The sequence below is a fragment of the Onychostruthus taczanowskii genome, unplaced genomic scaffold (assembly GCF_017590055.1).
Source record: "Onychostruthus taczanowskii isolate IOZ18803 unplaced genomic scaffold, ASM1759005v1 scaffold5, whole genome shotgun sequence".
NCBI lineage: Eukaryota > Metazoa > Chordata > Aves > Passeriformes > Passeridae > Onychostruthus > Onychostruthus taczanowskii.
In genome coordinates, this window is record NW_024502568.1 from 17477029 (window position 1) to 17492824 (window position 15796).

General features: G+C 43.3%; 1 protein-coding gene across 2 annotated transcripts in view; it reads left to right on the forward strand.

Annotated features, from left to right (window-relative positions):
• The window catches only part of PTPRE (protein tyrosine phosphatase receptor type E), a 91313-nt gene extending 76192 nt beyond the window's left edge, over positions 1-15121 (forward strand). For both annotated transcript variants that reach the window (XM_041415857.1, XM_041415859.1), the window contains exons 12-20: positions 3142-3277; positions 4060-4209; positions 5256-5349; positions 5788-5864; positions 6967-7101; positions 8583-8708; positions 9440-9600; positions 10243-10378; positions 11960-15121. In XM_041415857.1, coding sequence (XP_041271791.1) covers positions 3142-3277; positions 4060-4209; positions 5256-5349; positions 5788-5864; positions 6967-7101; positions 8583-8708; positions 9440-9600; positions 10243-10378; positions 11960-12034 — 1090 coding nt within the window. In that variant the 3' untranslated portion in view covers positions 12035-15121. The remainder of the gene's footprint in view (positions 1-3141; positions 3278-4059; positions 4210-5255; positions 5350-5787; positions 5865-6966; positions 7102-8582; positions 8709-9439; positions 9601-10242; positions 10379-11959) is intronic.
• Positions 15122-15796: the final 675 nt, after the last annotated feature.

The window sequence follows — 15796 nt, forward strand, 5'->3', positions numbered from 1 at the left end:
ACTCAAACAGAAGTTGTTGTTCTGCTCTTTGGGGTTTTTGTTATGAGAGATCTCCATTGTTTGGTATAAATCTGTTCTTTGTCAGAAAAACAGACTGGTGATAGAAATTTGTGGCCTTTGCCACTCAGTGCTGCTCTGGGAATTCATCCCCCACTTCTCCCACAGTCAAATTGCAGTTTTTTTATGGAAATTAGCCATGAAATGCCTGAAAAGTTTGGAAGAAAGACTTGAATTCAAGAGACTTAAATGCTGCAATTTAAAAAATGTGCTTCATCCCAATCCAGAACCAATTCCCACTCATTGGTCACTCACACAGGCACATCCTGCTGCTAAACTAAGTCTTGAAATGAAACTAAAAAATCTTTAATGAAACTGAAACCAAACTCCCAAACAGTTTGAAGAGAATAATTGCAACCTCTGTAGCAGCTGTAAGCTCACCCCTGAGCAGGAAGTAGCTTTTCAGGAGCAATTTTTGTTGCAAGGTTAGAATAAAAAGAGCACAGGAGCAGAATGAAAAGAAAAGAAGAGCAGCTTTGTATGTCTGGGTCTTGTTTTTAAGGAAAAAAAAGATGTAAATTCTTGTGTTTGTCTTTTTCCTTGCTAGAAATACGTGTGATAGAGAAAAAGAAGGGTATTTGTCCTGCTGGGATTCACCTTCTCACCTAGGTGTCATGAATAAAAAAAAAAAATTTAGATGGGAAAAGTAGATTTGAGTTGTCTCAGTTGAGAATATTTTTACAGCCCTTTGCTGTATGTGGAACCTCACTCTGGGCTTGAGCTTTATCTGGCAGCAGCAGGAAATGCTGTGCTTGGTTTACCCAGCAGAAGGAAAGCCAAAAGCAAGGAAAATACAAAATAATTTCATGAATACCTGCAGAGATTTCAATCTAAAGGGCCAGCAGAGCACGGCCAGGCCGTGGTGTGTCAGGGTGAGAAGTGAGGAGGACAGAGGTGACACTGAGCTTCCGTCCCACTTCAGGATGTGACACCACTGAATTGTTGGGAAAAGGAAAGGGAAGCCCATCAGCAGTGAGTAACCATCCATTTTTAGGGAGCCTGTAGGGAAATCTGCCCCAGCCACCCTGGCCAAAAGCTCTCCAGTCAGGTTTGGGAAGTGAATAAAACAATGACTTGGCATTTGGAAGTGAAGGAGTGAAAAAGAGGAGTGGCAGGATTTTCTGCTGATTCTTGTATTCTGTAAGGTTTTGGAAATAGGTTTTTTTACAAGTCGAATTTTTTCAGTGGGTGAAGAGGGACTTTGAGGAGTGGCTGAGTAAGGGATGCCACGAGGCAGGCTAAGGATGGAGACACTCAGGAGGTGAATGCCCAGGGTGGAGAAGTCACCAGCTTCAGCAGGAACGTGCAGGGATGGAACCCAGAGCTGATCTGGGAACTCTGGGAGGGAACAGGGATGTCCAAAAAGGGATCATGGCTGGAAAGGGAGTGAGGAAGCTGAGCTGGGCTGAAACCTCCAGGAATGAGCAGTGAGGGACCAGTGGGAACTGGGGAGGAGAGGTCAGTGCTCAGAGGTGGCTTCCAGGGCTGTCAGGAGGAGAACAATCTCTTTTGAGTGGGAATTCAGGCATTGGGACATGAGGGGCATTCCTTGTGGTGCCAGAGGGCCAACATGGGTAGATGGAAGGGAGAGTGAAGGGAATCTCCATCATCCCTCCAGACCTCTGGAATAGTGGAGCTCATGGGTTTTGGTTTCCCTGCTGGTAAAGTGCGTGTGGAAATGAAATAATTGTACTACAAATGCAATCATTTTATTGTTCTGGTCTTATTGAAAACCTGAATTGGTTTGTATTTCTGAGCCTGTGAGGGGAGGGGAGATGTTTTTCTCATGTTCCTGGAGATGTTTGTGGCCACTGCAGCCAAGCAAACTGCCCAAGAGGTTAAAGGAGAGCTACTCATGACTAGTACAGGATGCCATGCCCTTTTCCTCTGGAAGGAAGAGCTGAAAGTCGCTGGAATTTTGTCATTTCTAACAGTCGTGCTCCCTCTCGTGGCTTTTAAGGATATAAGAACCAGAAAGTGTTCAGGGATGGCAACGTTGGGAAATGTGGAGCTAAAAAATTCCTAAAAGAATAATTGAAATTTTATCTTAACCTTTAGAGTTATTATTATAGTTATTTATTTTATCTCAGCCTTATAGAGCTATTATAGAATTATTATGGTGAAGCAGACTTTATTTTCAAATCTCTTTTTAAATATAATTCTGATCCCATCAACAGGAGAGAGCTAGGGTTTTATGCTAAAAACATCCCTCTTTTTTTGCTGGCCTCGTTAAAATGAAAAAGGGGGAGGTTTAGATTGGATATTAGGAAAAAGTTTTTTACAGAAAGGGTGATAAAGCTCTGGAATGGCTGCTCAGGGAGGTGGTGCAGTCACCATCCCTGGGTGTGTTTAACAAAGCCTGGATGTGGCACTGGGGGCCAGGGTTTAGTTGAGGTGTTGGGGCTGGGTTGGACTCGGTGATTTTGAAGGTCTTTTCCAACCCAGTGATAATTCTGTGAATTCTGTGAATTTCTTCACTGAAAGGGTGACCAGGCATTGGGACAGCCCACAGGGCTGGAACCCCATCCCTGGAGGGATTTTAAAGCCCTCTGGATGTGGCACTTGGGAACATGGTAGGAACAGTTGGACTAAAGGATCTGAGATTTAATGTTTCCCAGCCAGTATTTCAGTCCAGTCTGAGCACGAGGCTCACTGCTGCAGCAGTTCCTGCAGATTTGGGTGATTCCAGGGAGATTTTTGTGTGTTTGTATTACGGCAACAATCCCCTGAACGGGGAGTAATTAGCACTGACTCCCTGATTGCAGAAGGCTGATCAATTGCTTTATTAAGCTATACTATATTATACTATACTATTAAGAAACTCTTAACCCTTACTGACTGTCCCACACAGCTTTGGCCTAATTGGTCAATCCCTCCGAACACCATCCAGTGTCCAATTAACAAACCACCCTCTGGCAAACCACCTCCATACACATCCCGCACGTCCCCAACAACAAGTGGAGATAAGAATTGTTTTAATTCTTTTCTCTGAGCTTCTCAGAGCTCCCCAGGAAGCTCCTGTGAGAGAGCCATGTCTCTGTGTGTCCAGAGGCTATGTGGTGACCGTGTTTGTTCCCTCCCAAGCGCGGGCGTGGGGCGCACGGGCACCTTCATCGTCATCGACGCCATCATCGACATGATGCACGCCGAGCAGAAGGTGGATGTCTTCGAGTTCGTCTGCAGGATCCGCAACCAGCGGCCCCAGATGGTCCAGACTGACGTGAGTGCGCCTCAACCACCCGGAATTCCAGCTTTTCCTGGGCGCAGAAGGAAATGCCGCTGTATTCCCACTCCGTTGTGCAGATCAGTGTGTCTCGTGCTGTTGGACAATTGGGAAATTGGGGCTTGGAGCAGCCTGGGATTAGTGGGAGGTGTTCCTGCCCATGGATGAGTCTAAAGGTCCCTTCCAACCCAGATCATTCTGAGATTCTCTAATTCAAAAATGCACAAAGCTCAGTGATGGATGTGGGGTGAGGGAGAAGATAAAGGTGGAGAAGACCACTGTGAAACAATTAATTATAATTGTTAGGAGTCATTTCCAGGTTTTACCATGCACACAAGAGCAGAATGTCAGAGAATATGAGTGGAAATGTGAGCAAACAGGAAAACTCTGGTTCAGCATAATAATAGATTATTATTGCTATTGTTATTATTACTATTATGTTAATAATGAGAAGATTGTCACCAAACAGTGACAAAACAAGGAGCAGTGGTTTTGAAGTTAGATGGGATATTGGGAAGGAATTGTTCCTTGTGAGGGTGAGGAGGGGCTGGGATGGAATTCCCAGAGCAGCTGTGGCTGCCCCTGGATCCCTGGCAGTGCCCAAGGCCAGGCTGGACACTGGGGCTGGAGCACCTGGGACAGGGGAAGGTGTCCCTGCCATGGCAGGGGTGGAATGGGTGGGATTTAAGGTCTCTTCCAGCCAAACCATTCTTTGATTTTTAAATAAGTCCCAGAATTCCTCATTTCCCTCCCTTCCTTCTCCTCTGTGTCCCTTCCAGATGCAATATTCCTTCATTTACCAAGCCTTACTCGAGTACTACCTCTATGGTGACACAGAGCTGGATGTGTCATCCCTGGAAAAACACCTCCAGACTTCCCACAATGCAGCCCCAAACCTGGTCAAAATAGGCCTGGAAGAGGAATTTAAAGTAAGTATGGAAATCTTCCCCACTGGATTTCCAAGATAAAAGTGTAACCTTAAAGGTGTATCAAAGGGAAGGAGTTGTTTTATTTGGTGGTTGTTGTGAATGGGGCCTTGCTGAACATCCTGTTCCCTAAATTCAGATTTTAATCTCATTCCCTCATTCAGAGCTGTGTCATTCCGTGGCCTTTCCCTAAATGCTTTTTGTTTGTTTATAAAGAAAAGTGGAGTGATTCTCTGGGTGTGGTGCAGGGTGCCAGATCAGATAATGCTGTAAGAGGAAACTGGATTAGGTGCTCCTAATCTGCATCCCAGTGGGATTGTTAACTCTGAGGTGACTGACAGCAGGGAATGTACAGGGCTGGAGAAAAACCTCAAAAAAAAAAAACCCAAAAAGCCCCTTTTCTTATCAGTGGAGAAACCCCAGATGAAGAACTCCACACTGGCTGTGTGTGATCATTGTTTAAATGACTTTAGTTCTCTGAGAGAATAGTTAGAATTTTTTTTATTTTTTTCCTTATGGTAAATATTTATTTTCTCTATAGGTTTAAAGTATTAATTGCCATCTGGGTGTTAGCTGGAGTTGTCCCTTTGCTTTAAAGGACTGATTTAACCAGAAGTTGGGAACTGGGTAAACAAAGTCCGATCATAGAGAAACAAGTTCTAAATGGTATTGAGGGAAGGAAGATTAGATGGGATATTGGGAAGGAAATTTTGGCTGTGAGGGTGGGCAGGCCCTGGCACAGGGTGCCCAGAGTAGCTGTGGCTGCCCCTGGATCCCTGGAAGTGCCCAAGGCCATGTGGAGCAGCCTGGGACAGTGGGAGGTGCCCCTGCCATGGCACTGGATGGGATTTAAAGTCCCTTCCAGCCCAAACCATTCTGGGATGCTGTGACTGTTTTTCCTTCTTAATTTCTGCAGCCAGGACAGTGAAGTGGCTGCAGGCTCCCTGGGAGCGTGTCAGGGATTTTTTTACCCCACTGGAGAGCCCAGCAGTGCAGGGTGTGCTGGCCCCTCTGCTGCCCCGTGCGCTCACCCCCTGTGCTCTCTGCAGAAGCTGACCAACGTGCGCATCATGAAGGAGAACATGAGGACTGGCAACCTCCCGGCCAACATGAAGAAAGCAAGAGTCATCCAGATCATCCCCTGTAAGTCATCCAGATCATCCCCTGTAAGTCATCCAGATCATCCCCAGCTCCTCATCTCCAGGGACAGTGCCAGGAATGCCTGGCTGGGAGCACACGCTGGATCTGTGTGCTGGCAGAGCCCCGCTCCCCTTACAAACTGTCATCTCTAAAAGATTCAGTGATTTGAGTTTTACCGAATCACCCTAAAATCTGTTAGAGTCAGGGATTTTGAATTCAATAATTCAGTAGTTTCACCTGTTGAACCACCCCTTTTCTGTGTGATTCCATGCACGGTCTGAGCAGCACTGCAATGTTTGCACCTGAAAATGAACATTTCAGAGAAAAGATTGGGTGGGGTTTGTTCTTCCATGGGCAAAAGTAAGGCTGGACTTAAAATTAAGACTAGACTTTTTTTTTACTGGACTCAAAACTAAGCCCAGGCTTATTTTTTTTTTCCAGATGATTTTAACAGAGTGATTCTGTCCATGAAAAGAGGGCAGGAGTACACAGATTACATCAATGCTTCCTTCATAGATGTAAGTATACAACATTTTCATGCATTTCCTTTTCAAATCCAAGATTTTGCTGCTGCTGATAGGTCTTTTTAAAGAGTCACAATCAGCTTGGCTTGCAAAGAACATGAGCTTTGTTTATGGGAGTTTCCAAGTGTATTTCTTATCTGGTGTTTTTAATTTCAGTTTAAATGGTTGTGCAGTTTAAACCTTGTTGTTAGATTTATAAACCAAACCTTTTATTAAATTCTGACCAAACAAATCAGCTGCACAATTACAGCCAGTGATTCCACTATCTGGGTCAGGTTAACAGGTGTAAATATTTGCTTTTCTGAGAAACAGAGAAGTCAGTGTTGAGCACAGGGAAAGCTGTGACAGTGTTTGGCAGCCAGGCTTTACTTGGGCAGAGCTGGATGAATTCCAAGCTTTCTTCCCAGCTTCCTGTTGGAAGCTGAACACAGGATTGTGTCTTGTTTTTGTTGAAATATGAGAATTAATCATGTCCTTAAGCAATGAAACCACGTTAGTGACTGTGGGCTGGGGATTCCATACAGAGCATGGGAATAAGGAGGGGCTGGATGTGGCCCTCAGAGCCTTGGGCTTGGGTCACAGGTTGGACTGGATGGTCTCAGAGGTCTTTTCCAAGCTCATTGATTCTGTGAAATTAAACTGGACCTCAAAACTCAGCAGAAGTTTGTTCTAGAGAAAGCTGGGAGCTGCTGTTGTGATGGTCTTGTGAAATGTGGCCCTGCAGAATCTCATCCCCTCAGCCATGACTGGAGAAACTCACCTGAGCATTGTGAATTTGAGGGAGATTTTAGAACCTTAGAAAAGCTCTCTCGGACTATCGAGTCCAACCATCCCCCAGCACAGCCAAGGCCACCACTGCTCCCTGTCCCCAGGTGCCACCTCCACATGGCTTTAAATCCCTCCAGGAATGGGGACTCACCACTGCCCTGGGCACTGACATTTTCTGTGGGGAAATTTCCCCTAATACCCAGCTCCCACCTTCCCTGGCGCAGCCTGAGGCCGTTCCCTCTCGTTCCCTGGGAGAGAAGCCCACGTTGAAGCCGTGGTGTCCCCGTGAGGTGTCCCTGTCCCTGTGTGACCCCCTCTCTTCCCGCAGGGCTACCGGCAGAAGGATTATTTCATTGCCACCCAGGGCCCCCTGCCTCACACGGTGGAGGATTTCTGGAGGATGGTGTGGGAGTGGAAGTGCCACACCATCGTGATGCTCACCGAGGTCCAGGAGAGGGAGCAGGTATGTGGGACATGGCTTTGTGGAGAGCCCTCAAAGCCTGGCACAAGGCTCACATGGTGTGCAAACCTTGAGGTGAGAAATGCCATGGAATAGGACTGACATTTTTGAGGGAGAAATGGAAATAGAAACAAGTTTCAAAGGGTGGCCTTGCAAATAAGACTGCATACTTTGGAGAAATAGAACCATGAAGGATGCATTGTAGTAGGAGCCACTGTTGTAGTTTAGACAGAGACAATACAAAGCAACACACTCCATTTTCAGAAGGCTTCAAACTGTTTTTATTTTATTTTTATGCATTCTTACAAAACTCATAAATTTACACTCTTCTCATTGGTCGGGAAAGACAAAGTGCACACTGGAACAGGCAGTTGCAGGTTTCTCTTATTTATCCTTCTTTCTTTCTTGTCCTGAATTGGTTTCTATGTCAATGACCTTGGTAGGAAATTCTTTCAGGGGTACACAGGGATCAAACTTCTCTCTGGCTCACAGAAGTCACTGTAAAACCTCTTCCACAGCCCACGAGCAGTAATTTTAGATGATTGGCTTTAGGGCATTTACAGCACGGTGTGGCAAAAGCTGACAGGCCAAGAAACACTAATATGCATTGTAATTAGGAAATAGCTTCTGATTGTGATGGTGTGAGTTATAACATCACATGAGACCGAAAATGGAATGAAAGTTTTTAAAAGGCCTCCCAGTTGCCCCATGTCTGAGTCAGGAAGGACCTGATCTGACATGTGCCCACCCTGCAGCCCCACACTGCCCCTTCACACCTGCAAACCATGAGTATCAGTACTGGAGAAACAATTTTTTTTTGCCTAAAAATTCCAGTTTTATGGTTTTTCCTAAAATGAGCACCTGCTTCACTCATTGGTGTGAGGCAGCATTGCTGCTTTTTTGGGAATTGTCAGGAAACACAAAAAAACCTGTGGAATATTGTGATTTTTGAAAACTTCCAGTTTGCATCAAGGGATGCCTGACAGGGGACAGAATTTTGGAATTTGGGAACAAACCTTTGTGTAAACTTTTATCCCGTTTGTCCCAGTAAAAGCTCATGTTGCTTATTCTGAGCCTGTCCTGATTTGATTAAAATACAAGAAATAATTCATTATTTGATTTAAATATGAGAATTCATGTCATTAGTTAATTAAAGAGTCCTGTGCTGCAGCTTGAAAATTCTGGGTTCAACAAGGGTGTTGTGAAAAGTTTTTTCTTTGGTTTTGGGAGGTTTTTAACAATGTTACCTTGCTTTCAGGAATTCCATTTATTATTGCTGTTTTAAAGCAATATTTGCTATCTGGGCCTCCTGAGCCTTTTTCATCATGATGGTTTCCATTCAAGAAATATTTTATCACTGTATTCTTAGTGTTTAGAGCACACTTATTATGCTGGATGTCACTTCTTATGCCAGAGATTCATGACAATGTAGATAACTGGGAAAAATAAATCAAGGAATATTTGCAATTCTCTGGATTCTGCAGGAAAAATGCTGCCAGTACTGGCCATCAGAGGGCTCTGTGACTCATGGAGAGATCACGGTGGAAATCAAGAGTGACAGCCTGATGGATGCCATCAGTGTCAGGGACTTCCTGGTTACATATAATCCGGTAATTCTTTACAATTCCAGCGCTTTTTTTGTTGTTTTTGTTTGTTTTTTTCCATCGGAAGGCATTTCCAGATCTGGTTATGTGTCTTAAATTCTGGGATTTCTGTCTGAACTTAAATGTGGTTAATCAAAAGCTGGCATTAAGAGGGTGCTTACATGAAATAATTTTGCTTAAAGTCCCTGAAAATACTGAAAATTCTGATCAGTGAAACAGGTGGTTGCAAAATGGGGGGTGGGTTTTTGGGGTTTTTAAACTGTTTTATTGTTGCTGTTTTTCCTAGATCTTTCTGCCATCTCCCACAGAGGTGTCAAAGAAAATTTGATTTAAGATTTTTTCACAAAATTTGGGTTTGGGTTGGAAGGGACCTTAAAAGTCATGTCCACTCCCTGCCCTGGGCAGGGACACCTCCCCCTGTCCCAGGGTGCTCCAAGCCCTGTCCAACCTGGCCTTGGGCACTGCCAGTGTATCCTAAGTCCTTCCCAGAGCAAACAGCTGTGCAAACCAAAGGAAAATTGTAGGGGGAAATTATCAGTGGGTGGGGGATTTAGAAACAGAGCTGCCAGGATAGAATCTTGGAATATCACTGGAATTAAAATCACCAAGGTCCTTAATATGGTACAGACCAGGCTGCAAATTTTGCAGTGCAGAATTGCCACTGCAGATGTTCCGGGCAGGAATTGTGTTTGCACCTGGGAGTGACGAGTGGCTGAAGGGTGTTTTCCTGCTGGCAGAGCAACCAGGAGAAGCAGAGCAGGCTGGTCAGGCAGTTCCACTTCCACGGGTGGCCAGAGATCGGGATTCCTGCCGAAGGGAAGGGCATGATCGACCTCATTGCAGCTGTGCAGAAGCAGCAGCAGCAGACAGGGAACCACCCCATCACTGTGCACTGCAGGTGAGCCCCCTCTGCACCTCTGCCTGGCTGTTCTAGGCCACTGGCATTCCTCTTCTGTGGGGATTTTGGAAGGAGTTGTGAATGCGTTAGAGACAGGACCTCTGAATTGTTCTGGATGATTTATTTTTCTTTTTTCTACATAGGCAGGAAGGGTGAGCTCAGCTCACATCTTCACTGCATGGCTCAGAAGGTCACAAGACCTTGAGTTACAAGACCTTTTAAGGATTTATTGACCAATAAAACACTGCCAAACAGGATATTTATGGTTTTGAGCCAGTCCTTAAATATTTCATCTTATGGACCCATGCTACAGTGTAAGCTTTCTTAGCCAATCATATTATGACACACAAATCCACAGTGCTCCATTCTAAACTCCTTGTTTACTTCTGTAATTACTTTTATTTTTTCTATATCTTAAACTCTAAACTTTCTTTTACTTGGTATAACATGTCTCTGCTTTAAACTCTATATCCACATTCTCACTGTTGGCACCTGAGTTTGGGAGCCTTTTCCAAGGTCTCAGATCAAATCCTGGGTTTAATCCTAAGCCAAAAGTTCTGAGAATTCCTTGCATTTCGGATTCCAATGCTCTTTTCCCATTTTTATCCCAGTTCATGCCAAACAAATGTGTTTCCATTGCAGTGCTGGAGCAGGGAGAACGGGAACCTTCATAGCCCTGAGCAACATCCTGGAACGGGTCAAGGCTGAGGGGCTCCTGGACGTGTTCCAGGCTGTGAAGAGCTTGAGGCTGCAGAGGCCACACATGGTGCAAACACTGGTAAGGGATTCACCAGGAATCCTGTGGAAGGGAGTTCTGTGTGTAAATATCCCTGGAAAAGGAGAAGGAAAGGGTTTCTTGCAGGTTGGCATAGATGGTGGATGTGTGTGTAGAAGGCATAATCAGGGTTTTACAGGGGGTTTTGGAGCATGTCTAAAAATACAGTTAGGTTAAATATTCTCTGTCTTTTAGGAACTTGAGGCAGTGAAACTAAATGTCTTCTGAGTGTTGCAGGTGATAAAATATATTAAGGAAATGGTTTTCGAGCTATTTATTAGTTGTTCTTTCTTACCTTAAAACGTCTGGTCATAAATTGGAATCACGGAATGGTTTGGGTTGGAAGGGATCTTAAAGCTCATCTCATTGCACCCCTGCCATGGCAGGGACACCTTCCACTGTCCCAGACTCCTCCAAGCCCCATCCAACCTGGCCTTGGACACTGCCAGGGATGTGGAAATCTTTGGAAATGGAAATCTTTGGAAATGTCTCTGACTTGTTTAAAATCTTTTAAAGTTTTCCTTCAAGTAATCTACAGCTACTATTTGAAGCTTAGTCCAGATGCTTTTCCCTGTTGATTAACCATAAAGTTTTTTGAGACTTTTCTTAACTTGAAAATACATAAAAATATTGATAATTTTGATTTCCATAGCAGCTTCCATTCAGCAATCTGAAGCCTCTTTAGAAACAATTACCTCAAACCCTTTTTCCAGGGAGATGTTTTCTCCATCCCACAGACAGCAAGAACGGGGATGAAGAAATGGAATTGGATTATCCATGCTCAGGCTGGGTCAGGGATGGATGGGATATTGGGAAGGAATTCCTCCCTGGGAGGGTGGGGAGGAGCTGGGATGGAATTCCAGAGAAGCTGTGGAGTTTTCTTCCACAGCTGCTGAAGGAAAGTGATACTCTATCAATAATCTTAATATGGGGTTTCCCACATCCCTCACTGGTTCTGTCAGGCAGGTATCCAGAATGAGAACTGACTTCAAATTAATTCTTAGGCTCTAGAATAAGCATGATTATCATGTTTTATATTATTTGCTAAAGAAATCCTTCCCTGGGACGGTTCTGGGCTGGCACAGGGTGCCCAGAGCAGCTGGGGCTGCCCCTGGATCCCTGGCAGCCCAGGCCAGGCTGGACACTGGGGCTGGAGCACCTGGGACAGGGGAAGGTGTCCCTGCCAGGGCAGGGGTGGCACTAGGTGGGATTTAAGGTCCTTTCCAGCCCAAACCATCCTGGGATTTTCTGATTCCCTGGTTATCCCTGGGCATCGCTCAGGAGTTTCTGCTGTGAGCAGCTGGGTTTAAATCAAAAGCCAGGCCTAAGAACTGATTCAGTTTAAGAAGCATCTCTGAAAAAGCTCCAGAAAACCTTTGAAGCAAAGAGCAAAGATCAGCCTGTGTCTGACCAAAGAAAGAGGAACCACTGGTTTTATCTAAAATAATAATCAGAAATCAGAACAGACCAGTCCTCAGCTACTGGTCCCAGTTAGGATATATTGAATTTATCACTGGGATTTGCAGAATTCAGGTTTTTAGTGTAACCAAAAGCACATTTTGATCTCTTTTCCTTGTTTTCCAGGAACAGTATGAATTCTGCTACAGAGTGGTACAAGATTTCATCGACATCTTTTCAGATTATGCTAATTTCAAATGAGAATTCTGCCTTATTTTTTAATTTGTCTGTATAAATAGTTGTATATTATGTTAATTTATTCTGTGTCACTTGGATTGTTGACTGAACTGTAAATACAACGATGTGCTGGCTCTGAAAGTTGCATTTGCTGTATAAAGTTGTTTCTTAAATATAAATATCTTCTAAAGCAAAGTATAATGTTCCTATACTGTATAGCACTGTAAGATGGGATAGAAATCTTTATTCTAAATAACAAAAACTTAATTCTTGGGTTTTTTTTTTTTCTTTTGGATTTTGCCACTCATAAATATTTATCAACAACGTTATTTCCCAATTCTTGAATTTTTTGACAGGTGATTTACAGTTCATCCTAAAAAAAGTGAATTTGGGTACACATGTTTAAACATGTTTTGTTCAGCAGGAAAATATGTTCACCATCAAAATAGATATTTATTTTTCCAGGCTGTTTTAAAGAACCTCCAGGTTTTGTTGGATTTTGAGTCTTACTGTCTATAGGAAAAAATCAGTAGAAATACAAATTTGAATTTTTGAATTAACAGGACTTTCAAAGCCCTTTTCATTTTTTTTCCCAAATATTGTTTAAGTCGATTTAGAAAGGCAATAATGTGATTTTTAGAATATTTTGCATATTTGAAAAGTATATTTTGCAGCACCTGAACTTGTCGACTTGAAGAGGAAGGCCAGGAATGAAGTTAAAAGCATCTCTTCTCTATAAACACCTGCATAATTTCCCACTCCTTTAAAATAAGAAACTCTTATTCCTCGATTTGACTCAGCAGGATAGTTAAGAGGTAAAAATTGGAAAAAAACCCCATTTTATGAATAGTTTAATGCCAGAAACATTGAGTATTGTAGCAAAAGTTCCTCCAGGTTCTTACCTTCCCAGAAATGTTATCAAAAAAGAACTTTCCATAAGGGGTTTAGGGGTGTGTACAGAGATATATTTTTATTGAAAGTACTACTGAGAATAGAATTGGTGACAGAAACTATAAAAGTTTTTATTACAGCCCTGACCAGGGGCTGGGAAATCCCCAAAATCACTGGGCACCCGAATGTTGAATAATTACCAAATTTATCTCTCCCACTCTTCCAAAAGCATCTCTGACTTAATGAGCACAAAGGGGTGAATCTGTAATTAATTAGATAACAAATATGCAACAGTTCTGTCTCGGCTTTGGCCATGCAGCATCAAAGCCTAACTTCAAACAAGCAGCTTAAACTGAGCTTTTCCCTGCTGTTCTTGCACTATTTTATCCCATTCCAATAGAATCTCCTCGCACCTTGGAGCAATGCAAGGGGATGGGAAGGTGTCTTTAGGTCTCCTTCCATTCCAGCCTGGCTGGAGAAGGTTTGGGATAGGAATTCCTGAGCCCCCAATCCCCACAGTGCCGTTGGCTCTTCCTGTCTTCCCGTCGCTGCACTGCTGTATTTATTTGTACAGTAAATTATGCACTTCAAACACGAGATTGGTTAAAGACTAAACTCGCTCGTGAGTCTCTATGAGAAGAAACACTCAAGCCACAGGGTTGGGTACTGAAAGTGGAGCTGAGGAAGGGCATGTTCCTGAAATTCCATCCAAATGGAAAGAGCCAGAATGAATTCAGCCTGGAAATGATACAAGGGGGTTCAGTCTCATTTATAGCACAGGCTCCCAGAGGCTGGAGAATAATGCAGAGGAATTCCCATTGTAGGATCCTCATGTCAGGATCTTTCCAACCGTTTAGCCCGCATTTGAATAATAATCTGTCAGAATTTGGGGTCCTTGAGGTAAAAACTTGGGGTGAGTTGTACATGAAGTCAATCTCAGTGCAGGGAAACTCCAAAAGGTTGGAAAATAATGCAGAGGAATTCCCATTTTAGGATCCTCATGTCAGGATCTTTCCAACCATTTAGGGGGCATTATAGTAAGAATAATAATAATAATAATAATTTGTCTGTTGGGCAGATTTGTGGGTCCCTGTGGTGAAAACTGGGTTTGTCTCCTGAAGTCAGTCTCAGTGCAGGGAGATCCAAAAGGTTGGAAAAAAGGAATTCCCATGTTATGATCCGGATGTCAGGATCTTTCTGACCCTTTGGCCAGCATTTGAACAATAATAATTTGTGTTTTGGGCAGATTTTGGGGCCCCTGAGGTAAAACCTTGGGTTGAGTTGGCCACGAGGTCGAGCAGTGATGGGGTGTGGGAGTCCCACAGCCCCCAGGAGCTGCAGCACAACTCCAGCTGCCCACGGGCTTCCCTAAAATCCTCCTTCCAACCAGGAGCAGGATGGAGTTCAGCTGGAACACCAAATCCTCGGTAGGTACTCGGATTTTAGTTGATAACCAGACTGAGATATGGAGGAGGAAAGAGAAATGCCTAAAACAGAATTCAGAACTCCCAGCTGTAGCTCCATGAAGGTTTCTGTGGAATGTGAAGAGCTCCCTTGGCAGTCACCGTGTGTGCTCGCTGGCCGGAGCTCTGGGGAGGGTCTTGGTGGATTGGAATTTTCCTTTGAATCTCCGTCTGTTGCATGGAATTCCTTCAAAAGGCCAAATAGTTGGATTGGAAGTGTCCTTCTGATCTGTCTGTGGTTTTGGTCACTGTGTGACTTGGACTGTTCATGTGTTCAGAAGGTCCCAGCTCAGCTCAGCATTGAGGCGTTCGCTTCCCAACGCCCTCATCCCACAGTCCATGGATGCCATGGATTCCCTGTCCCCAAAGCAATCCCTTAAAAGTGCTTGGCTGATTTGGGCCTTAATGAAGAATGCATACTGTAATTAGCAGTGTTTTTTAGGCTATTTTTATGTATTTTTTAAACTTTTGAAATGAGCCTGACCACCCCGTGTTCAGTCTTTTGAAATGTTTGTGTTTCCCTCACTCCATTTTTCTTGTAAAGTTACTGGAACTTTTCTGTATAACCAAAATGTATTTAATTTGTCAAATCTTTATAATATATGTATGTATTACACAGTTTCAGCTCTTATTATTTTCTTTTCTTACGTTTCTAATTTGATCTTGCTGTGTTTTTAATGCCGGTGAATGTGGCTGAATTATTTGTATATGCAAATTGCAAGATCTAATACATTCTGATGCAAGAACAAAGCTTCCTTTTTATTCTCCACCTGCATTATTTCCTTTAAATCTTTTAATTTCATTCCTGTGTTGTGTGTTCATTTGAATTAAGCATTCTAAAAAGTTGAAATCCATTATCTAGATAAGTAATTTTTCAGTGCTTATCTGCAGTTGTTTGGGAGTAAAGTTCTGATTTATTTTGGGACTGAACATTGTGCATATAAAGGGTGTAGAAACTCATGGAAGCAGTTGGAATCCAGCTCTTCCCAAACTGTCTGGATAAGTAAGATCTGATTAAATAAGTACAGTAAAATTAAGTAAATATAGTAAAATAACCCTGTGGTAAACTGTGGTGTCATACCAAGATAAAAATAGGATCTAAACTTCCAGCTGCATCACCAATCACAAATTGAAATTCACACTAATTAATAGTAATTTCTTAATTCGCTTTGACAAGTTTTGCATTGGATACTTGCTAAAATTAACCCAGAAGGCCTGACTGTTGTGACAAGGTGGGGAGGTTTGTGTGAAGCAGGAGTAACTGCTCAGGGGTTCCATGCTAATGTCAAATAGGATTGCAGGCAGCTGTTTTCTGTTTGACCCTTTTTGTTTCCTCTGGTCCACCCTGTTGCGATGAACTCTCTGTGTGTGGAGACACAAGGCTTGACTCTGTTTTTCTCAGAAGGCTGATTTATTATGTTATATATTATAC